The 26,657-nt window shown below is 48.4% G+C and overlaps 2 protein-coding genes across 7 annotated transcripts in view; both read right to left on the bottom strand.

Annotated features, from left to right (window-relative positions):
- LACTBL1 (lactamase beta like 1) overlaps positions 1-15,836 on the bottom strand; it is a 28,536-nt gene extending 12,700 nt beyond the window's left edge. Inside the window, exons 1-4 of one of the 3 annotated variants that reach the window (XM_073316315.1) lie at positions 15,753-15,836; positions 12,269-12,413; positions 10,438-10,547; positions 4,368-4,525 (exon numbers count right to left, since the gene is read on the bottom strand). In XM_073316315.1, the coding sequence (XP_073172416.1) occupies positions 4,368-4,525; positions 10,438-10,547; positions 12,269-12,413; positions 15,753-15,773 (434 nt within the window). In that variant the 5' untranslated portion in view covers positions 15,774-15,836. Of the gene's footprint in view, positions 1-4,367; positions 4,526-10,437; positions 10,548-12,268; positions 12,414-14,771; positions 15,077-15,752 lie in introns of those variants that run through there. The other 2 variants (XM_073316317.1, XM_073316316.1) reach the window with 2 other exon arrangements.
- Positions 12,353-26,657, bottom strand: part of EPHB2 (EPH receptor B2) — a 406,427-nt gene continuing 392,122 nt past the window's right edge. For all 4 annotated transcript variants that reach the window (XM_073316305.1, XM_073316307.1, XM_073316306.1 and 1 more), the window contains exons 16-18: positions 17,919-18,092; positions 15,753-15,840; positions 12,353-12,413 (exon numbers count right to left, since the gene is read on the bottom strand). In XM_073316305.1, coding sequence (XP_073172406.1) covers positions 15,780-15,840; positions 17,919-18,092 — 235 coding nt within the window. In that variant the 3' untranslated portion in view covers positions 12,353-12,413; positions 15,753-15,779. The remainder of the gene's footprint in view (positions 12,414-15,752; positions 15,841-17,918; positions 18,093-26,657) is intronic.

The following is a 26,657-nucleotide window of genomic DNA, read 5'->3' as shown; positions in this document are numbered from 1 at the left end:
TCCTGGAGAGTTTCACAGCTATTTGTTGACAGCAGAGGAAAGTAGAAACTCAACACCTAGGTTCAGTTCCAAGGTTTGATCTATTCTGTACAGGATCCTACACCAGACTCATCACCATAGTAGCTGAGTGCCTAGGTTCTGGAGACAAGTGGGCTCCAGCAATTATAGACTCTTCTGTCCCTGTGCCCTCAGCCTGTCTCCATCCCCTGTGTCCTCCTATCTATCCCCCAATCCTGGCTTCTGTCCCTCCTCCCCTCTACTCCTACCTGCTTCCACCCCTCAGCTTCTTCTCCCTTACCGCTCTTCTCCAATCTATGCCCCCATTCGGCCTCCTGCACCCCTTCCCCACCTGTTCCTATCTGCCCCCCACGTGCCCTGCTCCTCCCTTGCTCCTGCCTGACTGCCTCTCCAATGTTCCCCCTCCTCCTTTGCTCCTATCTACCTCCCCCTGGCTGCTGCCACTTCCCCTCTGCTTGTATCTCCCCCCATCCATGCCTATATACCTGCCCAGACTCCTATCTCCCCCTCTTCTGCTCCTATCCAACCCCCCGCCTTGGCTCCTACTCTCATCCCCTTTTCTTCTGTTCTCCCTGGCTCCTTCTCCCATTTCTCACCACTCTAAACTACAGCCAGGCTTCCTCTTTCTCCTTGCTGCTTGGGTTCCACCGGAGGAGCATGGAGAGCACAGGAGAGGCACCAAACCACAGCAGCCCCTGGCAGCGATGAGGCCAAATTGCAGGAAAGTCCAGCTCAGCCCTTGCAGCCCCTATGTTCAGCTGCTCTGATGGCACATGTAGGAGCTGTGAATGGCTGGAGCATGCTCAGTGCAGGCAGAATCTTCGGCTAGTTTAGCTGCCAAACGCTAAGTCTCTGTGGAGCTTGGGCAAACTGCAATTTTTAGGAGACTAATACCTGGGGCCAAGTTTGGGGGAATGTTAATGGCAACAGCAGGGAGATCTCCCTAAGGTTAAGTCCCTGCTTCAAAGCATGAAGGTGCTAGGGCTTTTCAACTAAACAATTGTAAGGATTTTCTAATATGGCAAAACAACCTGTTTTCCTTTAATCTTACACATCTTAACACCGCTTTTCATAATTATGCCCAGGTCTTCTTCTTGAGTTGGGATAGTTAATTTAAAGCCTCTAGGTGTATGAGTAATTCAAATTTTCCCTTAAATGTGCATAACTTTGTATTTATCAGCATTTAATTTTATCTGTCATATTGCTTATTTACCTAGCTTGATTCTTGATTAGTTCCCTGTGAAGCTCCTCACAGTCTTCTCTAGGCTAGTTTAACCTGAATAATCAGGACAGTTTCGCACCTCACTACTCACTTTTTTCCAGTCCACTAATAAATACATGAAACACCACTGGTCCCAGAATAGAACCTTCCTGTACATCATGGTTAATCTTTTCCCATGCTAAAAATTAACCATTTCTACTCTTTGTTAGAAGAAAAGGAGTATTTGTGGCACCTTAGAGACTAACTCAAATAAATTGGTTAGTCTCTAAGGTGGCACAAGTACTCCTTTTCTTTTTGCTGATACAGACTAACACGGCTGCTACTCTGAAACCTACTCTTTGTTAGCTGTCTCTTTGCCAGATCAAGGACACCCCTTAATTACAGGGCAGGTTATCACTAAAGGCAAAATAGTGCTGGTTAAGTAATCCTTTTCATACCTGTGCATGGACTATATACAATTTTGCCCTTGTATTGTATGTGTGCATTTTACAAAATCCTGAAGGAAGTGTATGCCTCTCCCCCCCCCATGCACACATTCCAGCTCCGTTGCTGCCCTCCCCAACATGTGTGGTTTGCCATTGGAAGGGATCAAAGGCCTTGAAGTGACATACATTGCTCTAAAGTACTAAACAGAGCAGTTTAAAGGATAGTTCTACTTGAAAAAGTGGCTGTCTAAAAATGGCATTGTAGGTCTCCTATTTATTACATCGCAGCAACTCAGGATCAAGTATGCTCAGTTTACATGTAAAAGGACGTATTTTCCAACTTCTAATGCTGCAAATGATCCCTGTGAATTAAGTTGTAGTCTTCCCTTCTCATGCATCATCCTCAGGGATATTGGTTCTGCAGACAAAATTCTGCCCTCAGTGACCCTTGTTCTCCCCATCCCTTTGCCTTCACAGAGTTTGCACAGCTGGTGGGACCCGAGCCCTTGAGCTGTGTCGTGATGCTAAAAAAAGAGTACAGAGAGGTAAAAATGTATTTTTGTCACTGCAGTGGGTATATTATTACCTGATACTTATAGGACCTAGATGTGCAATGTTTATTCTTGTTGGTGAGCACCTGATTGTGCACAGAACCACATTGAAGTCAATAGAGTTACTCGCAATTGTGTGTGCTCACCAGTGTCAGTGGGGCTTCCACCACTGGGCCCACAGGAGCAGAGCTGCTGAGTAAGAGGTTGTTATTTTCACATTCTGAGTAGAAATGCATTTTAAACTGCAAAAAACAGGGAGGGGTAAGGGTAGATGGGTTCATGGTAAGACTGAGCAGCCAGGCAAGGATGGGCAGGGTTCAAGACAGAATAGGTTCAAGCTGACTTCAGTTTAGATCATCCCATTTTAAGACGTGTGATTAATTGAAATGTGAATAACTTCACTAAACTGACTGACAAGACAAGCCACATTTAGTCATTTTGACGATATCATTGTTTTAAGTCAGCGATTTCTGGACCATCCTAGCTCAGTTTAGCTCAATCCAAAACGGGAGTGCTGCAGAGTCTCAGGGTGCTCTGAATTGCTGCAGCTTTGAATGGCTCAAAAAACAAAGGCAAAAGTTTTAACAAACTGATTTTAAATGTTCATAACTTTAAAATTACCAGGGATTTTCATCAGACTTAGCTTGACCTTTAAGTTTTAATGAGATCAACCAAAAAATCAAGTTTGAGGAAAATCAGGTCAATAGATTTAAAGTTATAAATATTTTAATTTAGCAAAGACGATATGAAACCCTGCTTCATGCGCATGTGTAGGGCATCTCTTTCGAAGGGTCTCATCTAGGACATATTCTCGCACATTTAAGAGAACAACTAACCTTTCATTGACTTCACTGGGGGAAGGAGTATGTCCATACTGGCTTCATCTACTGAGCATGCTCAGGATACATTTCCCAAATACAGGACTCATTACTTTGCTAAATGAACCCCATTTTACCCCAAGTCAGCAAAAGCATTACACCTCAGTATGGATTATGCACAGGCCAAGTTTCAAGCATTAGATAACTTGCTCTAGTGCTGTACAGAAAATGGTGATTAGGTTTTTCTGCAGTGGAAAAAATATTTCTTTTCACTCTGATGGAACTCAGAAACAGCTGACGTTGCCCAAACTTTAAAAAATAAAATTAAATCCACCTGCATGCAGAAACCAAGCCTTGAAAGTTTCATTCCAAATGGTAAATGCTTCAGTAAGCTGAGAGCGTGTTTAAGATGGGAAGATAATAGAAGCTGTTGTCTAGCCTTAACTATAGAGTCTGCAGCACTGGGGGTGGTGTGGTAAAATGGGACCCAGCTGGGGGCACCCCTCCCCACAAAACCCGCTAAACCCAGAGTTGTGCAGGGGAGACCCCTCACAATCTGGAGGTACTAGGAACCAGGTGGTGCCTCCCCTTCACATGGACTTACTACAGAGAGGAGCCTTTTGGAGAACTTTCTCCAATTTAGGCTGGACTACCACTGCCCTCTGTTGATTAGCTGTTTGCTCCAACCTTCCCCCACAATCTCTTCATTTTAGGCTATGTCTACACTTCACTTTCATCGTTAAAACTTTTGTTGCTCAGGGGTGGGGGGGAAAAAAACCCCGAACGACAAAAGTTTTAACAATGAGAAGCACTGGTTTGGACAGTGCTTCATCAGCAGGAAATGCTCTTTTAGATGGTCTCCTACAGCATGTGGGAAACCCTTATGCTTAACAATCTGTGCCATCCTGTATTTAGCTCAGACACTCTGATTACTGTTTCCAGACCTGAGGAAGAGCTCTGTGACTCTCAAAAGGTTGTCCCTTCCACCAACAGAGGTTGGTCCAACAAAAGATATTTCCTCACCTACCTTGTCTCTCTCATGTCCTGGGACCAACATGCCTACAACAACATTGCAAACAAGACAGTTGCATTGTAACTGCACCTGGCACACATTAAAGGGAGGATCTGTGATGGCTGTTCCATTTTTATTGCCCCACATTTGGAAGAAGTAGGGTTTTTTTAAGATTTCAGAATGTATTTATGTAATTGAATTGATATGCAGTGCATACATCCCTCCCACTTGCTGTCTGTCGAGGCATAGTGACAGTAATTTTCCACTAACCCAATAGCTAAATCATACCCAATTCCTGCTGTATTAACTTGCAAATCCCACCTGTAAATGGTGTACTCATTGGGCATCGCTGAAAAGGGGTCAGAGCCATTCTTCTTCCCAAAGTTGCCTGTCCAGAGCACAGTGTCATTGTAGATAACAATGGCAGACATGGCAGGGAGGCTTGGGCTATGGATTTTGTGGCGCAGAAGCATGTCCACCTAGGAGAAGATTAGAAAGTGGTGAGGAGTTTGAAGGCAAGCACAGAGTAGGACAAAGGAATGAATCAATACAACAGTGCATTCACAGTGAACAGGGATAATTACATTTATCTACTGGTGAGCAAATGGCTCTGTACAAAGATAAGTCAAATATTTAAAACAAAGCATTTTTAATCAATGATCCGTCTCTGAAAATTGAATTTTTCACAAAATCTTTGCTTTTGACTGTCCCATCATTTCTTTAATGTTTTTCTACGGTTCTACATCTCTACTCTGTACCCTTGCTTACTGATTATTAGCTGGTTCCCATCATCTGAGTATCTGCAAACCTTGTTATTTAAACAAAGATAAAATTCCCATAATAATACCTAGTTATTATATAGCACTTTTCACCAGTACATCTCAAAGCGCTTAATAGGAAATGTACGAAACCCAGATGTGCAGTCTTCTCACATACCATAGACAATAAAGGGGAAGGGATGCAGACTGGGATAAGTAAAGAACATGTCAGAGATCTTCTGACCAATTTGAATGAATTCAAGTGAGCTAGGTCTGATGCTATTCATCCAAGGGTACCGAAGGAATTAGCTGAAGAAATCTCGGAGCCACTGGCAATAATATTTACAAACTCATGGATGACAGGAGAGGTCCCAGAAGACCGGCGAAGGGCTAGCATAGTGTCCATCTTTAAAAGGGGGAAAGGAGGAGCCAGGAACTACAGACCAGTCAGCCTGACGCTGATACCTGGGAAGCTACGAGAGCAATGTCTCAAACATTCAATTTGTGAATACCTGGAGGACGAAGGGGTGAGCACTAGCAGCCAGCCTGGATTTACCAAGAACAAATCATGCCACATCAGCTTCATTGACAGGGTAACTGATTTGGTGGATGGGGGAAATGCGGTGGACATAATATACCTGGACTTCAGCAAGGCTTTTGACACAGTCCCACATGACATTCAAATCAGCCAGCTGGAGAAATGCGGGCTCAGAAGAATGACCATTAAATCGATATATAATTGATTAAGGAACTGCAAACAGAGAGTAACTATTAATGGAATGATTTCAGATTGGAGGGAGGTCTCAAATGGGGTTCCACAGGCAGGTGTTCTGGGTCCAGTGTTGTTTAACATCTTTGTTAATGACCTGAATGTAGGTATACAGAGCACACTGATCAAATTTGAAGATGACAAAAAAATGAGGGGGTTGCCAACACTTTGGAGGGCAGAGCTAAAATTCAGATGGATCTTGATAAATTGTAGAACTGGGCTATAGACAACAAAATGAAATTCAACAAAGATAAATGTAAGGGAAGAAAAACCAAATGCACAAATACAAAATAGGGGATAACTGGCTTGGCAGCAGCAGTGCTGAGAATGATCTGGGAGTTGAGGTGGATCACAACCTCAACATGAGTCAGCAATGCAATGCTGTTGCAAAAATAGCAAACGCAGTTTTAAGTTGCATTAAGAGAGGCATAGCATGCAAGTCGTGGGAGGTAATAGCGTTGCTCTGCTCAGTGCTGGGTAGGCCTCAGATGGAGCACTGTGTGCAGTTTTGGTCACCAACATATAGAGAGGATGTAGAGAAAGTGGAAAAGATCCAGAGGCGAGTGACAAATATGATCAAAGGGATGAAATGCAAACCATAGGAACTGGGTTTGTTTACTTTGGAAAATAGGAGATTATGGGGGGATATGATTAATGCTCTTCAAATGCTTAAAAGGCTGTTATAAAAAGAGGCAATGGATTCAAAATATAGCATGGCAGATTTAAATTAAAACCTCAGGAAAAACCAGAGGTGCTGACTCCATGGGTGATCTGGGGCTTAAGCCCGCACAGAAAAAAATAAGGGGTGCTCAGCACGCACCAGCCGCAACTGTTCGGTGGGGGCTGCCAATCAGCTGTTCAGACACTGGTGGGAGGCACTTACAGGAGGGCAGAGACCCTTGGGGGAGGGGGCGGAGCCTCAGGGCAGAACAGAGGTGGAGCACCCACTGGGAAAAATAAAACTCAATACCTGTGAGAAAAACTTCCTAACTGTCAGAACAGTACGACAATGGAACAGACTGCCTTGGGAGTCAGGAAGTCGTGGAAGCTCTTTTACTGGAGGCTTTCAAAAGGAGGCTGGATAGCTATCTGTCTTGGATGGTTGAGATATAATAAATCTGTAACTTGGCAGGGGGTTAGACTAGATGGGCCTTGCAGTCCCTTCTAACCCTATGGTTCTATGATTCTATGAAATGTGAGTCCTCACACTAATATCTTAGGGTGGAAGATGCATAAAGCCAAGGTCCTGACCATTTGTGGATATTAAAAGATTCCATGGCACTTTTACAACATCAAGCAGATCAGTCCCAGTGTCTTGTTCAAATTCCAATCTGGAATCTCTTTTTTACTTGCAGAATCAATTGGATTGACCAGATTTTCTCTGCTCCACTGTGCACATGCTTGAGCAGTGTTAGAAGCTACCGCACTCCTCAGGGAAGTGATTCTCAGTGATGGACTCTTGCATACAATGGCTTTGTAAAGGACTTGGAATCGTTATGGATAAAAGCCTCCATCACACAGGACAGTGCTCACTCCCAAACCCATCACACAGGACAGTGTTTAGCCCACACCCCCCTCCCATGCTCACCCCAAACCCTTTCCCCTGCACTCACTCAAACCCCTCCCCCATACTCATTACTAGAGCTGGTGAAAAACCCTATGAAATGCCTGACACTTGGCATCTGTGCAACTTCAATGGAGAGATCAGCTTCCCTGGAGACCTGACTTTTACCCCATGATAACCCCATATGGCCTTGATTGGCACATCAGCACCCCAAGGGAGCAGAATGTGGAAGACCATTGGCCAAATACAACCCTACATTTAGTTTCTGCAAGGAATGCTGAGAGGTATCCATGTAGCCATGTCCAACCCAATAAAGAGCTCAAGGGAATATAAGAATTGCCATGCGCAGTCAGACCAATACGCCATCCAGTTCAATATCCTTTCTCTGATGTTGGCCAATACTAGATTCTACAGAAGAAGGTGCAAGAATTCCAGTAATGGGCTGGCACGCTGTCTGGAGTGGCTCATGACCAAGACTGCCAACCTCAGAGCAGACTGTCAAAAACCAGGGCGGACATCCCAAACTGCTGGTATGTTCTAGAATTAGATTTCACCAACCCAGTAACAAATGTGAGCTCCCAAAGTTTTTGGAGGGGGGTGAGGGGGTGAGAGAACCTGGATTTGTGCAGGAAATGGCCCACCTTGATTATCATGCACATTGTGTAGAGAGTTGTCACTTTGGATGGGCTATTACCAGCAGGAGAGTGAGTTTGTGTGGGGGGGTGGAGGGTGAGAAAACCTGGATTTGTGCTGGAAATGGCCCAACTTGATGATCACTTTAGATAAGCTATTACCAGCAGGACAGTGGGGTGGGAGGATGTCACGGAGTGTGGGGGAGTCCAGGCCCTGCACCCCTCTTCCTGGGATCCACTGAGACTCTCAGCCAGCCAGTAAAACAGAAGGTTTATTGGACAACAGGAACACAGCCCCCAACAGAGCTTGTGGGTACAACCAGGACCCCTCAATCACGTCCTTCTGGGGGAGCAGGGAGCTTAGACCCCAGCCCTGGGGTTCCCTGTGTTCCTCCACCCAGCCCCAAACTGAAAACTAAACCCACCCAGCAGGTTCCCTGCTGCAGTCTCCGTCCACATTCCTGGGCAGAGGTGTTACCTCCCCCTCCCCCTCCTGGCTCAGGTGACAGGCTCTCAGGTCTCCCATCCCCAGGGCACATTCCCAGGTCAACACTCCCCCCTCCCTGCTGAGTCACATCGTCACAGAGGAGGTATTGTTTCATGATCTCTGTGTGTATATAAAGTCTGCTGCAGTTTCCACGGTATGCATCCGATGAAGTGAGCTGTAGCTCACGAAAGCTCATGCTCAAATAAATTGGTTAGTCTCTAAGGTGCCACAAGTACTCCTTTTCTTTTTGCGAATACAGACTAACACGGCTGTTACTCTGAAACCTCTCCTTCCTTAGAAGTTTTTTAAGGTCAGGCTTGACAAAGCCCTGGCTGGGATGATTTAGTAGGCCACTGGTCCTGCTTTGAGCAGGGGGTTGGACTAGATGACCTCCTGAGGTCCCTTCCAACCCTGATATTCTATGATTCTATAAATGGTCACTTACAAAAAATCACAAAATATTCAGGTTGCTTCCAGTCCCAAGAGACCAGTCTCTTACCCCAGGTCAATTTGCATCTTAAATCTTACATCAAAGAGAACACTTTTAGCCAATCCTGTAATAAACTAACTAAATGTGTATTAACTGGGAAAAAGAAATAAGAGAGTTATTTAGGGGTTCAAGCAAGCAAGCATATAGACACAAATGAGTTCAGACTGTGATTCAAAAGGTGACAGCATTGTAGTAATCTGTCAAGTCAAAATATCTTTCAGGACTAACCCATGCCAGCAGCATGGAGATCTCTTTTGCTTATGTTTAGTAATCTTTGCCTCTCAGAATCCAGACAGGATGAAAGAGATTTTCCTTGTCAGGGACTTTAAACCCCTCCATTCAAGGGTCCCAAATGATGGGATAAATTGTAGATCTCTCCTTCCTGGAGGGAGTTAGGAATGCCATCAACAGGGTCTCTGTCCTTTGATGCTACACATCACCTCATTTGCCTTCAATAGGCCATCTTGTATGCAGGGTCAGCACTTTACCTTAATTAATGCTTCTTTATTGTTTGGTGAGTTACACAAATACAGAGGTTTACAATGCAAACACTCAATATACCTTTATACCATGGGCTATGGAGGTTGTAAGTGAGATCAATACACACAGCATCCTGCAGGCATTTTATAAAGTCTAAACACTAAGCACATTCTTATCAACTTAACATCTAATATCTAGTCTGATAACACTAACACACAGATAAGCCAGACTGGTTTCCCAGCTATGAATTTGTAACTGTTCAGTGTGGCCTAGGGCCTTGGAATGAGCTGGCACCTGGTCTGCCATCATCAACGGGCAATTATAGACAATCTATAACAATCTATCCCATTGGGGGAATGTTTTCCTAAACCCCATCTCTTAGTGAATATAAACTCTCAGTTCTTCCCAGGATAGAGTCCCCCATCCTATAAGTATGGCCTGCATTCTTTGTCCCTAGATGCATACATTTATATTCACCCATATTAACTTGCACATAGTTTGTTTGCAACCAGTTTACCAAGAGATCTGGATCACTCTGAATCAGTAATCTGTCCTCTTTATTATTTACCACTCCCCTCAATTTTTGTATCATCTGCACACTTTATCAATGATGATTATGTTTTCTTCCAGCTAACTGATAAAAATGTTAAATAGTGTAGGGCCAAGAATCGATCCATGCAGGACCCCACTGGAAACACACCTGCTAGATGGTGATTTTAAGAACATGAAGTGTAACTCCTCTGTTTAACTGTTTAACTCCTCTGTTTATATATCCATGTAATTAGGAATAAGAATTACATCAGAGGGGCACACTAATCTCCAGAAGCTTCTGGTAGTTTGTCTCTTCTTTCCCAGAGCCCTGCTCACCTTTCCACACATACAAGTGCTTCCCACTGAAGTCACAGAGAGACACTCAAATTTTCCTGTGAAGGAGTCAGGCCACAGGAAGGGAAGTGTGGAGTTGTGCTCCTCAAACTGGATGTTGTTGTTACTGTGTTATCCAGAGGATAACCAAGACTATTGGAGGGCTTAGAGTTCAGCTGGTCCTGGATACACTTGAGACAGTCACCTGTCCTAATATGACCCTGGAGACTGAAGGAGACTGAAGAACCCAGATCTCTTCCTTCCTACATTCCTAGACTCTCTTCCCTACACCTACAGGTCACTGAGGTTAAGACATATACACCCCCATCCATGCCATTCCCACAGACCTTCTCCAGCGCATCCTTCAGGATTGGGATTGGGTGGTCCAGTGGTACAGGTTCTGGATAGCGGGGACACATCTGAATAGCTTCTGATCTCACCTCCATTGCAGATGGGCCTGGAAACAGTTCCAGAGAGGAGGCTGGTTGAGCAGATGGGTTTGCTGACATGTTTTACATAGAAGATTACACAGAATGAAGAAGTGCGGATGAGGCCACCAACCTTACAGAGCCTGAAGAGGCCTTGTGTAAAGCAAAGGAGGGGCTGACAGACCTACAACTCACACAGAATTTCAGCACGACATGTTTTTGGTGCACTTTCAAATCTACCCCAGCGAGGTACTGAGTACACGAGGGAAATCCTTGACTGAGTGTACTAGTGACAGCGGGCTGGCAGAGAGAGCATAGTTGACACAGGGCTCAATCCTGGTCCTCCTGAAGTTAGTAGGAGTTTTGCTGTTGAGTTCAGTAGGACCAAGTTGTGTCCCAAAGTCTCCCCATGAGCATCAATTGGGCACTGTGACTCCACAGGGAGGGAAAGAAGCAGCAAATGGAAATAAGCTTTTCCAGTAAATATTGTGAATACTGCCTGAAAGTGACCTGGACACCTAAGGAAACAAACCAGCTCCAAACCAGAACACATTGGACACATGGGGCCACCCACAGAAACAGCTGACCATCTGCCATGCCAGGGAGAAATCAGGGGCCCAACAATTTTCTTCCTCATTTTAAATTTTTGGTGCAAATGAAGAACTCTTATTTCCTAAGGAAAATGGGAACTCTCCTACCTGGGGCCAATATTTGCCCATCAGATTCCAGTGAGCTTCTGAAGCACAGCTCCCCAGCTCTACACATTATAAAGAAAATGCCTGTGATTTCCCCTTCTTTTACCCCTTTGGGGTGGGTATGTGCCATGTTGTGGTGCTGTGTAGCAGAGGAGAAATATCACTGCAGAACTTTCGAGCTGAGACCATTGTGGACCAATGACCGTGAAACCCCAGGCAGATTCTGACCAGTGCAGCCCCATAAGAAGAAAGTGAGATCCAGACTCAGAGGTGAGTCCAAGTGAGTTTAGAAGGAGTCTATGTTGGTGTAATGTCTTCTTCTGACCCCTTCAAAGTGTCTCTGTAACTCTCTGGGCTCTCTTAGCCTTACATCCACTTACCAGTGTATGGATTACATCCCTGCACATGCTGCCTCTGAATCTGTCCCACTGAGTTTGCAATAACTGAGTGTGAGGAAGTCGAAATGAATCTATGGGGTCTAAGCTGGCATGACCCATATGGCAAGGGGCCAGGAGAGAAGAGTAGCAGGTAACACTGCTAGCAAGAGGGGGTACGCAGGTGTACATTAAAGTAGCCACCCACAGCTTTAACATGCACCTTCTGACTCCCTCCTTAGGATGTAAATTACTCCAGCGTGGTTTTAGCAGGTATAAGGGAATCCAGCTAGGCTTAGGAGGGCTTATCATGCCCCACCTTACTCACCACCCCTGACTTTGCTTCTGAGTGTAGACCCTGACTTCCTGAGGCAACCCTTTCTTATCATCACTGGCAGGTTTTCTTTGTTTTTTATTTGGAATCTCATTCACACCTGTTAGACCCTTCCATCTCACTGAACCCACTGGGCAAATAATTAGGTTGTGTGTAATGAAAGAGAGGCTCTGAGTGCACAGGGCAGGAGGGAGAGCCGTATCTACTACTTCCCCTGAAGTGTCCAACCAACTATCTGTAGTGCTCAACCCTGCAGAGTTTATTCAAACAACCACCTCTTGATTTCAATGGCATTGGGCTCTGGGTTCTGAGACCCACTGTGTGCAGGCTGATTGCTGGATACTCACCAGGCTCCTCCTTGGGGAGGCTGTACTGCCACAGGAAGCAGCCCATCATGGTCACAGAGAGCAGGGAAAAGAAGATTAGTGCCACGTGGATCCACTTCACTTCCATCATCAAGAGCCTAAGGAGACTCCGCCCTCTGGAGGCTTGCTGCAAAGAAGAGACATGGGGGTTTCAGTGGTACTGTTTATAGGACACAGAGAGAGAGGAACTGCCTCCCATGCTTATAAATTAGGTATGTACATGATCTACAGACAAGGACATGAGTTCCTGGTGCAATCACTGTAGCATTAATAGACAGCTTATAACGTGTCCCCTGAAATGCCACAAAATTCTGTGAATAATCTATGCCACCATTGATGCAGCTGGTGCTGGAAGTTGCTTAAAAACTGGTTTGGGTTTCAGTATGCGAGCTCATGCTATTAAATCATGGCCTGTTCGGTACAGAATAATCATGGCTCATTCCCAGCATCCCCACCACACCTTCAGTCTGAGTCATGTCGTGTGCGATGTCATTTGCATGCAAGATGCACACACACAAAAAGTTGCATTAAATTGTCTGCATCTCACTTATCTTTAATCAGGTTAGACTGAGCCAGTCCCCGGGGACTATACTGTAGCCTGGTCTCCTCTCCAGAACTGGAATCTAGGATGGCCGATTCAGGATTTCTCCCAAACCCATTGGTGCATGGGCTCTTTCTCATGTAACAAGGGAACTAAGAAAGCCACGGTCAGACTTGTAGGTATCTTTCTCACGCTCTGGCCCATGTGACTGAGGATCCTGAAGGGGAACCCAGATCCCATCAGCACTTAGCCCCTTTCCCCCCTCCTAAGCTTACGGGCACTTTCTGAATATGAACAGATGTTTGTTACAAATATTTTGTGAAACCTTTTGGTCTATTTCAAACATTTCCACAGCAGGTTTTGAAGTTGCATAGTACTCTGGGTTCTTCCATCCCTAAGTGGGAAGGTAACAGCTCTTGTCCCTTCTTGCTGCCTCTATCAGCCATGTGTCCTGACATCACCCATCCTGCTGCATGCTGGATGGACCAAAGAGCTGACAGCCAGAACACTTGCATTCTCCACGCTCCAGCTGCCTGAGCAAGGACAGCTCTCACCTGCCAGGGAACACCCATCAACACTAAGGAAAGCAGCATGTACCAGAAAAGGACCCCATCCTGGATCTGTCACAGACCTAGTTTCCCACAGGAAGGTGGGCAGGGGGAACCAGCATGCACCAGGAAGGGTGATGTCAGGTCATCTGTCTGATGGAGGCAGCGGGGGGCGGGGGAGGGGGGAGAGGGTAAGAGGGGGGCAGGAAGGGGTGAGGAGGGAGAATGACATACAGAGGAAGGACAAAGGCCATCCAGTCCAGATGGCCTGGTCTGAAAGAGCAAGAGAAGACGGTGATGGAAAGAGGATAAATAGATACAGGAGAAGGAGAAAAGAGAAGCCAGGGCTACATTGCTCAGCTCAGAGAGAGACAATGAAGCCCCAAGCTACACTGAAACATACTGTGCCCTAGCTGACAAGAGCAAAGGCTCACATAGGTGGAAGGAATTGATCAGACCCTAAGCTATTATCAGCCAGGTCTATTGCTAGGGTCACACTGCCCCCGGCCCCAGTCCTGAGTGACAAAGCTCACTCTTACCCATCTGTTAGTCCACTCTGGAGAGCTGCTCCTTAGAGCTGCAAGGAGATGCCATGTTCCTGCTGTAGGAGCTGAGAGTGCAGACCAGGGCCCTCACTTTTCATTTTTAGCTCCCACATGGTAAAACTGCCTTTTCACTGATGCCTCCTGCCCAGACTGTCTCCTCCTAGCTTCTTCCCCCACCCCGTTGCTGCCGGTGACTCCCAGGGCCCTGACGTCAGAGTGAAATGGGATTTTCTTGGTTTAATCTCTGGGGGAGGAGGTAATCCCCAATCTGCTCACTTCGTGCACTTCGGACTTTCCCAGCCCACTAGACATTGATCCAAAAGGGAAGGGCGCCCAAACCTTTCTCACCTGATGCCACCTTCGTTCACCTCCCCTGGCAGCAAGTGCCCTGCACCTCCAGTCCCATCTCTTCACACACCAGTCCCACTGCAGCACCAGCGACTATGTCCTGCTCTCCAAACCCAGAGACAAATGGCACTTACATAGTAACACAAATGGGACATCTCTCGCCATTCACTGGGGTGCTGAGCGCTTAAATCTGACTGACTGCACAGAGCTATTCATTCTCCATGGGATTTACAGGAAATGAATTACCCACAAATAACTCCCAACCCAGTCTGTGGGGAAATACACTCTTCTACCTGTCTCTTCTTATTCAGCAACAGAGATTCCATACAATTCCTGTCCCAAGTGGGAGAGGAGATCTGCAGGGTGATTTGATCCATGTCCCATTTTCTCTGAGCCCCCAAAGTTTGGGGAGAGGTTCAGATAAGTCGCCCCCTATTAAACCCTTCTCTTATACCACGCAGTGTAATATTTCCCTGTGTCCCTTCCAGTGAATTAATACTCACACTTCTGTGTGTCACTTAGCTGGTGACAGACCTTATCACAAGTTATTAAGGCCCAACATGATTCACAGCTCCCGTCTGTACCATCCTCAGATGATGTCTCAGTCACACACGGGCCATTGCCAGGAAGCACAAAATATGCTGGATGTATCCGATCCAGGCTAGCTGATTTTAAGTGTGGCAACAGCAGAGCAGAGATCTGCCAGCCACCCTGTCTCGCCATGCTCTAAGCTGCAACCTCCCGTCCCAGGGAGGAGTTGCGTGGCCTCTCTGGCAGTGCCTGGAGTGATCTTTGCTCTCTAGCTGACTGTTCCTTTGTCTCTGTGTTTCTCTGTCCATTTAACCCAATCAGAGCTTCCAGAAAGTGTCGTTCACCCCCCGGCCCCTCCCCAGCAAGGACATTAAAGCTACAGGGCCAGAGTGGAATTTGCTTTTCACTCTCTCAGGGTTGAAAGTGCCTGTGAGATAGAATATTAATTCTGTCTAATGCTTCTCTGCCATGTGTGTGAATTGGGGCTGAAACCAGCTGGGCTTTGTGAACTATTTATAGCATCTTCATCTCCTCTTGGCATTTGTGCAGGGAGGCGATTAACCCTTGTGATGGACAGCATCTTCATGTCTGTGACACGTAGCTCACTCACTCAGCCCCAGTACATTTGGTGGGGAATCGCCAGGCTAATAATTTACAAAACACAGGAGGACGAAGCCCAGATGGGCAGAGACAGGGAACACAGGGGGCAGATCCTGCTCTCACGTCCACCAAAGCTAATGAGGAATAATCCCATTAGAGTCAATGGAGTTATAGTGCTGTAAGCAAGAGGAGAATCAGGCCCAGCCATTTGTTGGTGAGCTACATACTTTATTTGGATACAACAATGTCAGACTATTTCCTTTCCATTGGCCTGGGCTCTGATGCTGACAATCAACAGCCAAGGGAATGGGAGCAGTGAAGCGGCTGTGGATGTTGGGAAGGTTGGGCCTTACCCGTTTCTGTAACCCTTCCATGGCTGATTAGGAGTCGCTTCTCATCACCAGCGCTGGGGGGCTTTTGCAAGTCCAGGGCTGGAAACTCCTAGGAGCAGGGAACAAAGGGTTAGAACAGGGGAAAAAAGGGACCGCAGGGCAAGTCTGAGCAAGGGGTAGAGGGAACTCAGATGCCAGCATATGGAAAGTGAGGGCAGGGCTGCCTATTAGAATGAGGCAGGAGAGCCCAGCACTAGGGGATGAAGCAGGAAAGAGGGGATTGCTCCAGAAAATAAGCTCAGAGAGTGCGAGAACAGGTGGCAGCTTCACACCCTCTGCTTCTCTCTGGTTTTGCGTAATACCAGCCCACCCCTAAGGCAGTGACTTTCAACCTTTCCAGACTTCTGTACCCCTTTCAGGAGTCTGATTTGTCTGGTGTACCCCCAAGTTTCACTTCACTTAAAAACTACTTGCTTACAAAATCAGACAAAAGTGTAACAGCACACTGTTACTGAAAAATTGCTTCTTTTCTCAAATGAACTGAAATATTAATATTGTATTTACAATTCAGTGTATAGTATATAGAGTAGGATAGAATCATAGAACATTAGGGTTGGGAGAGACCTCAGGAGGTCATCTAGTCCAGAGGTGGGCAAACTATAATCCGCAGGCCACATCTGGCTGGCGGGACCCTCCTGCCCGGCCCCTGAGCTCCTGGCCGGGGAGGCTCGCCCCTGGCCCCTCCCCCCCTGGCCCCCGCATCTCAGCTCACTGCTCCGCCGGCACAATGCTCTGGGCGGGGGGGCTGCGAGCTCCTGGGGCCACGTAGCTGCAGAGCCCGGCCTGACCCGGTGCCCTGTGCTGCGCGGTGCGTGGCTGGCTCTGTCTGGGCGCTGGGCGCTGCCCGCCACCGGTGCTTCAGACAGTGCGGTAAGGGGACAGGGAGCGGAGGAGGGGGGGTTGGATAGAGGGCAGGGGAGTTCAGGGGAGTGGTCAGGGGGCGGGAGTGTCGATAGGGGTTGGGGCGGTCAGAGGGTGGGGAACAGGGGGGTTGAATGGGGGCAGGGGTCCCAAGGGGGCAGTCAGGAATGAGAGGAGGGGTTGGATGGGGCAGCAGGGGGAAGTCAGGAGTGGGGGGTGTGGGGGCGGTCAGGGGACAGGGAGTGGTGGATGGGGCAGGAGTCCCGGGGGGGCCATCAGGGGACAGGGAACGCGGGGGAGGGGTTGGATTGGGTAGGAGTCCTGGGCGGGGATCAGGGGGTGAGAAGCCGGGGGGGTCGGATAGGGGGTTGGGGCCGGACCACGCCTGGCTGTTTGGGGAGGCACAGCCTTGCCTAACCAGCCCTCTATACAATTCTGGAAACCCGATGTGGCCCTCAGGCCAAAAAGTTTGCCCGCCCCGATCTAGTCCAATCCCCTGCTTAAAGCAGGACCAACACCAGCTAAATCATCCCAGCCAGGGCTTTGTCAAGCCAGGCCTTACAAACCTCTAAGGATGGTTGTCATACAGTCATTGTCTGTATGAAAGTTTAGTTTGCACTGACTTCGCTAGTGCTTTTTATGTAACCTGTTGTAAAACTAGGCAAATCTCTAGATGAGTTGATGTCCCCCTGGAAGACCTCTGGGTACCCCCAGTGGTATGTGTACCCCTGGCTGAGAACCACTGACCTAAAGGAACTAGCTAGCAATACGGTGTCCTTTTCAAATTGCCCAGGCCCCTTTCCCTCCTGCTGCCAGGACCCTGCCCCCAAGTCATCTGGCTGGCAGCAGTTCCCCCTCTCTTCTCCCCCAGCTCCCCTAGAGAATTAGAGCACAGAGTTCTTCAAGGCTGAAGCTTCCCCACGGGTCGGGTCGAGGTGTGACATGATCCTTCATCCCGCCCAGGCCCTGCGGGGGTGGTTAAACCCCTCCCCTTCCCTGGCCTCTCTCTGCTGGACACTTACTGAAACTGAAGAGACATGAGCTCATCTCAGCTACCTATGATTAGAGAAGCCAAGATGGAGGCATTGATCTGTGGTGCTCTCAGGGCTGGGAGCAGTGCCCAGGGCCGGTGTCACAGACTCCAAGCGCACAAGGGACCATAGTATCACTGTCCCTCAAGCCACCAAAGCCTCCCTCCTCTCCCGTCCTTGCTTCCCATTAGCAGTGATTTCCGCGGTGGGTAAAAGAACCTTGGAAAGCTCTTACCAGCCTCGCTGCTGTTGTTCTCCAGGTTCCAGTGCTGATGAATTTGGGGCTTTCCTGCTGCCACAGATGTTGTTAAGAGTGGCTGGAGCACTAATCCCAGCAGGCAGCCTCTCAGCGCAGATTATTCCCTCTGCCTCACCCTTGCGCAGAGGATGGAACATCTGTCCAGGGAAGCTGCCAGAAAAGAGAGTGGCATTGCTATTCTCCTGGGGTGCAACAAGCACAACAGGGCACAGTGGGAGTTGCAGGAGCGGCTGGTTTTAACATGCCACAGGAATGAAATGTTCATTATTCCCCAGAGTCCACCCTTGGGAAGCTCTTTATAGATACCCCTGGTGGTGGGGCAGAGGGGCGGGAAGTGACCTGCCAGAGGCCACATGCAGAATCAGTAGCAGAGCCAGCACCTGAACCCAGGAGTCCTGATTCCCCATCCCTTGTGCTCACTCTGAGGCCATGTCCACATTACGAGCTAGGGGTGTGATTCTCGACTCAGCCTGAAACTGGTGGGTATGTACTCTGCTGCTGCTACCCATGCGACCACAGCTACACTGATATCTATACTCCCACTAACTCAATGTACATAAGCAGAGGACTCACACCCCCACCCCATAATGTAGACTGACCCACAGATGACACTCCCTTCATACACTTCAGAATCCAAGGGGCTCCAGGCTTGCTGCCCTCCAGTAATGAAAACAGAGGAGCTGAATGCCCTTCCTCAACTATCCTGGGCCTGCTGCCAATGGGGCAATGCATAGGGCCATTCCTTCCAGAGAGGAGAGTACAGAAAACATTTTCAAGTTGCTGATTAACATGTATGGGGAATGACGGACCCGGATGCCATCCTGAAGTGATAGGACTGAGGGATGATGATTTAAGACATGAAATGAAGAGGAGATTCAAGGAGCAGCCTACATTGACTTTTCCTGACCTGATGAGGGGAGCCTTTGAGGGGCTGAGGAGGATGAAAAGAATATTGAAGGAGCTGGAAATAAAATAGTTATAGAGAAAAAAAGGAAGGTGTTATCCAAGCCATCCTGGCAGATATGGACAATACAAGCACTGTCTTGGAGAGTTTGACCAAAGCAGGACAAAGACTTCGTGATCAACAAGAAGAGCTATTTAAAATAGTGCATCAACCAAAAGCAAACAATGCATTCTGAGGGGCAGAAAATTTCAGGACATCTCCATTAAGAGATAACTAGGACAACCCGGTTTGATGTGGACGCCACGAGTCCGATCACATCTGGAGAGAATCCCCACGTAACTGAAAGGATCAAGGAAGAATTTCCTCTCCTGATAGGGAGAGATTTGAAGTTCGAAATTCAAGTGAGGGCAGAAGAGACTCTCAAAAAGGGGATGAGACACTCACTACTTCACCTAGGGTGGGTTTACAGATGGCTAGAACTCTGGACAGTCCACGGATAGAGGAAAAGAAAGCCAGAGCTTTTGGAGCCAGCCCCATCGTGGAAGTGGCGATTGGAGGGGTAAAGGCATGGTCTTTACATGACATAAGGTCTGAAGTCACCACCATGAAGGCAAGTTACTTTTATAAGAACTTTGAAAGACCTTATGCTATAGGGGATGCCCACTGGATAAAGTTGATAGCAGCTAACAGATTAGATACTCCTGTAATTGAATGTTTGGCGGCAGATATCCAGTGTTTAGGGCAAGTATTGCCTCAGAAGTGCATTTTCTTTGCCCAGGCTGGTTATGAGCGTCTGGAAGATGCCATGATTGGAGTTCCCATTATCCTAGGGAATGACTGTCCTGAAGGATTTGATGGACTCTTTGGACACTATTGCAGCTTTCAGGAGGACTCCACCACACATCTGTGCAAAAATAAATGCTCAATGTCAGAAGATTTGACAGCCAGGCAGGATTGGACAGGTAAAGGGAGCAGGGGGGATTTTCCTCTGCTCAGAGCCCATTTCTGCAACGCCAGCTGCTCTACTGTGCCACGGCCTCCTTGCCCCTAACAGAGCAACCCTGCACCCCAGTCACCTCCCCTCAGGGAGTATGGGCTGGAGAATAGCAAATGCCATCTTTAGGGAGACTATGGATTGTGCTAACAAAACCAACGCCACTTGAGCGGGGCCAGGGTGACAGTCTGCCTGAAGGCCCCTCACTGCTGCTGTGCAAGGACTCTCTTTTCTCAGTTCCGTCTCCAACATGGAGCTGCAGAAGAGTTTCCTGGCAGAGGTGATGGGGGTGGACAGGTGAAAGCAAGTCTAGCATGGAGAGTGTCCTGTGGATTGTGGAGTGCTGGGAGGTGCTTGCCATGATTAGTGTATTGTTTGGGGGAGATGCAGCAGGTGACTGGGGAGATGTTTCTTTGGGTTTACTCAGCACTATTGTGGAGATGGACACAGGAGCCAAAGCCTGGGTTTGGGCATGTCCGTCCAGCTCCTGCCATTTGGGCCCAGCCCAGAGCTCTCCGTCAGGGTTTGTGTGGGCCATTAGTGCCAGTAAAGGTGTGAACAAGTCCTGGTGCCCCACGTGTGGGAGGAGGAGGAGGAGGAAGAGGAGCTCTTTATGGCCTGGGAGGGGCTTGGTGGGGAATGGGTTATTTATTAGTGTCCAGAACAGTGGCAGAAAGAGCCTTCTGTTCTCTCTGTGTATATATATATATATATATATCTTCCTACTGTATTTTCCACTGCATGCATCTGATGAAGTGGGTTTTAGCCCACGAAAGCTTATGCTCAAATAAATTGGTTAGTCTCTAAGGTGCCACAAGTCCTCCTTTTCTGTTTGCGGATACAGACTGACACGGCTGCTCCTCTGAGACCTGATTCAGTGGGTGCACTTCTCCTCCACTGCCTCCTCTTCACTCTGCCCAGGGGGCACCAACTGCCTGCAGCACCACTCTCCGCTGGGCACCACATCCGTAATCCCAGCCCAGTGCAGCTAGGAGGCCTTGGAGTGGGGGTGGGGTGCTGCATCAGGTCCCCTCCACACGACAGCAAGCGGGGACGTGGGTTGAAGTGCCAGAATTAAGGGTGCTGCTGTGAGCGGTCGACGCAGCCAGGTCACAATGCTCTAACCAGGGCGCCAGGCCATCCCTGCAGGACAGGAGGGGTTTCTGAGGGTGCAGCTGCACCCAGGAAGCCCTGCTAAAGCCATCGCTGGTCCAAAATAAGCCTCTTGTGGTAGGTCTGAAAGGCGATTCCCTTATTTGGGGTAGTGGTAGATGTGCTTTCAGCTGCCCAGCATCTGTATAGATTGCAGCTGTATGTAGCTCAGGGGTCCCTGTTCTATTTCACACAAGCCTCAGAAGTCTGCAGGGGGCCTAGATTTTTACTAGGCCATTTCCAAGCTCCCTTGTTAACTGCCTGCTGGCAGCTAGTTCCCTGATAATGGGTATCGCCTCTGGAAATTGCAGTCCCATGGCAACAAGGAGTTTAATGGCTCTTATTGCTTAATGGAAGACATGGCTCTGGTAATCCACCTGTTGTCTCCAGCAAAGTCCCTTAGAAAGTGTCCTGTTATTCCTGTCCCTACTCAAGCACTGGGCTTTCTCTCTTTCTTACACACACACATGCGCACTCGGAAGTGCGGCTAGAGGTGGCACAGACCCATGCTCCTCTTTAGCAGCTCCCCACAGGCCATGTCCAGGAGGCTGCTGCATGTTCTCCTCACCCATGGGATCTTTCACAGCTTCAATTGCAGCAGGCATATAAGTGCATCAGTCATGGGAACATGAAGTCCAGGCAGAGGCTTTCCTGCCCTGTGAGCGTGCAGAGCTGTGTGAGCACCACACCTGAAGGGAGCACGGCCAACAGGATGCGATCCCCTCACCCCAACACCCCTAAGGGACCAGTAGAGAAGAGCATGAAAGTGAACAGGGAGCAGGCTTCTTTCCATCTGCCTGGCAAATGCAGTGAATGATAGGCAAATAGGCTGAATGGCCGTAAACAGCCACTGCGGAGCATGCTGAGGGGTCTGCGTATCGTCAGAAACTTGTGCAATTTCACTGTTCCCAGAAAGGCCAGACTGAGACAGTCACACACCCCCTGTGCTTTCCATCTCCATCTCCCAGTGATTACATTGATCGCCGGTGACTCCCAGGTGCTGCTTTGTTCATTCATCTTAGCCTACGCATCTCTGGAAGGCCAACGGGTCTCAGTAAATTAATAGGAGGTGCTGTTCTCTGCAGCAGTTCTTCTGCAGGCAGCCACACAGCCCCTCCATCTCTGGCACTGGCAATCGTGGATGTGTTTGCCAGGAGCACTGGCCTCCGTTGGACACAGCAGGCCTCACCATGGAGCCATGGCCTGCACTTGCCAGTGGTCTCCACCTGTGGGATCCAACTGAAATGAATTCAGAACCCTACTGTTCCCAGATGAAAGGCCTGCACCAGTGCCAGATGGGGCGACAGGTTTGTATAATTTTGGTGGTGCCCAAGTCTCCCCCCGCCACACACACACCTGCCTTGTAAGCAAATATATATATATATATATTAAAAGAATGTAAAAATGGACTGGAAACAGTACTGTTCCCCTATATTGCACAATGTGTGGGGGGGTATGGTGGGATGAGGGCTCTGGCTGGGGGTGCGGGCTCTGTGGTGGGGCAGGGCTGGGGATGAGGAGTTTGGGGCGCAGGCAGGCTGCCCGGGGGCTGGGGCCAGAGTAGAGGACTCCACAATCCTCCCAGCCCTCTCCCCTCCACAGTCCCCCCCCATCTCCGGGGGAGGGGCCCCCCTTGACCCCCCAGCAGCACACTCACCCGCAACCTCACTGCACGTGATCCTAGGGGCCGGGCCCCTCTCAGGTCCAGGAAGCCCCCTTGTCTCCCCTGCAGTGGGTGCTGGGGGAGACCCAGCCCCAAACATTGGTGGAGTCGGGCCCCTGGGCCCTGAATTTGCTGGAGTACGGGCACCACGGGCCCATATAACTCACCACCCCTGGTGCTAGAAAGAGGCCTTCCTCTGCCTGTTCATTCCCAAAGGAGATGGAGCAGACCCACCCACAGTAACTCTGCTTTCACAGTCACCCAGAGCTGGTAGGGAACAGGTTGCCTGCTCCATGAAAACTTTCATGAGATTGCAATTTTTCCCCATCACAAATTGGGATAATAGCCAAAATCTTGATATTTTTTGAGGGAAAAACCATCGGGTAAATTGAAAAATTTTATTGCATTTTTGACTTTTCTATTTTTAGATATTTTTAAAACAAAAACGTTGTTTTGAACTGAAAAAAAATCAAAAGATCTAATCCTGGAAATGTCAAAGCAGGACATTTTCCAAGTGCTTCTTTAAAATATTTTTTGAATGGCAAAATTCATTAAAACTAAAATGTCCCTGCCGGAAGAGTCGATTTTGACAAATTGGCATGTCCAGTGAAAACCATTCTATCAAAACATCCCTGACCAGCTCTAACTGTCCCCTGCAGCTCACCAGCCTCGGGCTACGTCTACACTCAGAGCTGGGGTGTGATTCCCAGCTTGCGTAGACACACCGCGCTAGCTCTCATCCAGCTAGCATAGTCATAACAGGAGAGTAGATGCAGGAGCATGGTCAACAGCAGCAGTGAGTGGCAGAATGGGCAGGGTGCCAATACCAACCGGCCTGAACTCTGTGGATATGTACGTATTCATCAGGGCTATCCTGAGCTGCCGCTCGCCACTGCCAACCCTGCCCTGGCTATACCTCGGTACAGCTTGGCATTGTTCCCTTCCCTCTTGCCCTGCCGCCATGGCTTCAGAGCATTCTCCTACTTCTAGACAAGCTGCTGCTGCTGAAGAATATTCCGCTGCTCCCGCATCCTCTGCTTAGTGGTGTGACAGCCAAAGTCCAATGCCGAATTTGTCTGGCTTAGGTGGCTGTAATACCTAAGGAGCTGCTGCATCTTCTAGCTTGTCACCGTAGTGGGGTGTGCACTGTTGGGGCCAGGCTGGCAGACAGCAATTTGAAAATGGCACGAACCCACCCAGAAAGGAGGCATGGGGCAGAGACCGTGGAAATATGGGATTTTTTAGAAAAATTCCCAGCAAAAATAACCCCGGACTGCACCCTGCTTAGTGGTGAAGCAAAGGACACTGGGATACCCCCAAGAATGCCATGCAAAGCAAGGCTGTGTGTTTGCAGCAAAGCAAGGCTGTGTGTTCACATGATGAGTAGGGCCCTATGAAATTCATGGTCCATTTTGGTCAAAGTCATAGGATTTAAAAAATAATAAATGTCATGATTTCAGATATTTAAATGAGAAATTTCACGGTGTTGGAACTCTTTGGGTTCTGACTCAAAAGGAGGTTGTGCAGGGGTCAGAAGGTAATTGAAGGGGGGTTGCAGTATTGCCACCCTTACTTCTGCACTGCTGCTGGCAGCAGAACTGCCTTCAGAGCTTGTGTCAAGGCTCATTCCCCACTTTGAGTGCAGAAGGTGGGGGTCTGCAAGACTTGTGATAAAATCATGGGGTCTTCTTGCTTCCTGCTGTGCAGCCACCGGAGGTGGGCAGAGGCTAGAGTCTCGTATCTCATTTAAGGATCAAGAATGAGCATGAAGTGAGCTGTAGCTCACGAGAGCTTATGCTCAAATAAATTGGTTAGTCTCTAAGGTGCCACAAATACTCCTTTTCTTTTTGTGGATACAGACTAACACGGCTGCTACTCTGAAACCTCTCAAAACTGGAGACTCTCATACAAAACCAACCTTCCACACAAACTTCCATGTGCCTGGACTTTACAAAAACAAGACAAGCCATTTACAATGCACACTTTACTTCTCTACAGAGGAAAAAGGACAGTAAACTATCTAAAGTCCTACATGCTACAGGGGGCTACAGCAGTGGTACCCTTAACTCACCGAACAATATTGTTAATCTATCCGACCACACATTTAGCCTGGCAGAAGAGTCTGTCCTATCTCGGGGACTCTTTTTCTGCCCCACCACCCCACGCACATGATACAGTTCTGCGGTGATCTGGAAGCCTACTTCCGCCATCTCCGACTCAAGGAATATTTTCAACACACCACTGAACAGCGCACTGACCCACAGGGACCCTCCTACCAACACTACAAGAAAAAGAATTCTGCGTGGACTCCTCCTGACAGTCGAAATGACAGACTGGACTTCTACGGAGAGAGCTTCCACAGACGTGCACAGGCTGAAATTGTGAACAAACAGCATCACTTGCCCCATAACCTCAGCTGTACAGAATGCAGTCAGGGGACAGGGAGTAGGAGGCGGTTGGATGGGGCGGAGGTTTGGGGGGGGGGCGGCTAGGGGACAAGGAGCAGGGGGTGGTTGGATAGGTGTGGGAGTCCCAGGGGGCCTGTCGGGGGCGGGGGTGTGGATAGGGGTCAGGGCAGTCAGGGGACAGGAATCAGGGAGGGTTGGATAGGTGGTAGAGTCCCGGGGGCGGAGGGGGGGCAGTTAGGGGCAGGGGTTCCCGGGAGGGTGTAGTGAGAGGACAAGGAGCAGGGGGGGTTGGATGGGTTGGGGGTTGTGATGGGGGCGGGAAGTGGGAAGGGACGGATAGGGGGTGGGGGCCAGGCTGTTTGGGGAGGTACAGACTTCCCTACCCGGCCCTCCGTACAGTTTTGCACCCTGATGTGGCCCTCGGGCCAAAAAGTTTGCCCACTCCTGATATAGACCCTCGCGAAAGAGGCCCTTGAAGAATTCCACCTGGATTTCAACAATTTCCACCCCACTATCAGCCTCAGTCTGGACCAGTCCACACAAGAGATCCACTTCCTGGACACTACAGTGCTAATAAATGATGGTCACATAAACACCACCCTATACCGGAAACCTACTGACCGCTATACTTACCTACATGCCTCCAGCTTCCATCCAGGACACATCACATGATCCATTGTCTACAGCCAAGCCTTAAGACACAACCGCATTTGCTCCAATCCCTCAGACAGAGACAAACACCTATGAGATCTTTATCAAGCATTCTTAAAACTACAATACCCACCGGGGGAAGTGAGGAAACAGATTGACAGAGTGAGACAGGTACCCAGAAGTCACCTACTACAGGACAAGCCCAACAAGGAAAATAACAGAACACCACTGGCCATCATGTACAGCCCCCAGCTAAAACTTCTCCAGCGCATCATCAACGATCTACAACCTATCCTGGAAAACGATTCCTCACTCTCACAGACCTTGGGAGACAGGCCAGTCCTCGCTTACAGACAGTCCCCCAACCTGAAGCATATTCTCACCAGCAACTACACACCATACCACAGAAACACTAACTCAGGAACCTATCTCTGTAACAAACTCCGTTGCCTACTCTGTCCCCATATCTACTCTAGCGACACCATCAGAGGACCCAACCACATCAGCCACACCATCAGGGACTCATTTACCTGCACATCTACTAATGTGATATATGCCATCATGTGCCAGCAATGCCCCTCTGCCATGTACATTGGCCAAACCAGACAGTCTCTTCTTAAAAGAATAAATGGACACAAATCAGACATCAGGAATGGTAACATACCAAAGCCAGTAGGAGAACACTTCAATCTCCCTGGACATTCAATAACAGATTTAAAAGTAGCCATCCTTCAACAGAAAAACTTCAAAAACAGACTTCAGTGAGAAACTGCAGAGCTACAATTCATTTGCAAACTTAACACCATTAATTTGGGCTTGAATAGGGACTGGGAGTGGCTGGCTCACTACAAAAGCAATTTTCCCTCTCTTGGTCTTGACACCTCCTCATCAATTATTGGGAGTGGACCACATCCACCCTGATTGAATTGGCCCTGTCAGCACT

Source organism: Lepidochelys kempii, chromosome 18 (genome assembly GCF_965140265.1).
Source record: "Lepidochelys kempii isolate rLepKem1 chromosome 18, rLepKem1.hap2, whole genome shotgun sequence".
In the NCBI taxonomy this organism is placed as follows: domain Eukaryota; kingdom Metazoa; phylum Chordata; order Testudines; family Cheloniidae; genus Lepidochelys; species Lepidochelys kempii.
Note: the sequence above shows the minus strand (reverse complement) of the source record. Positions and strands in the feature narration are given on the sequence as shown.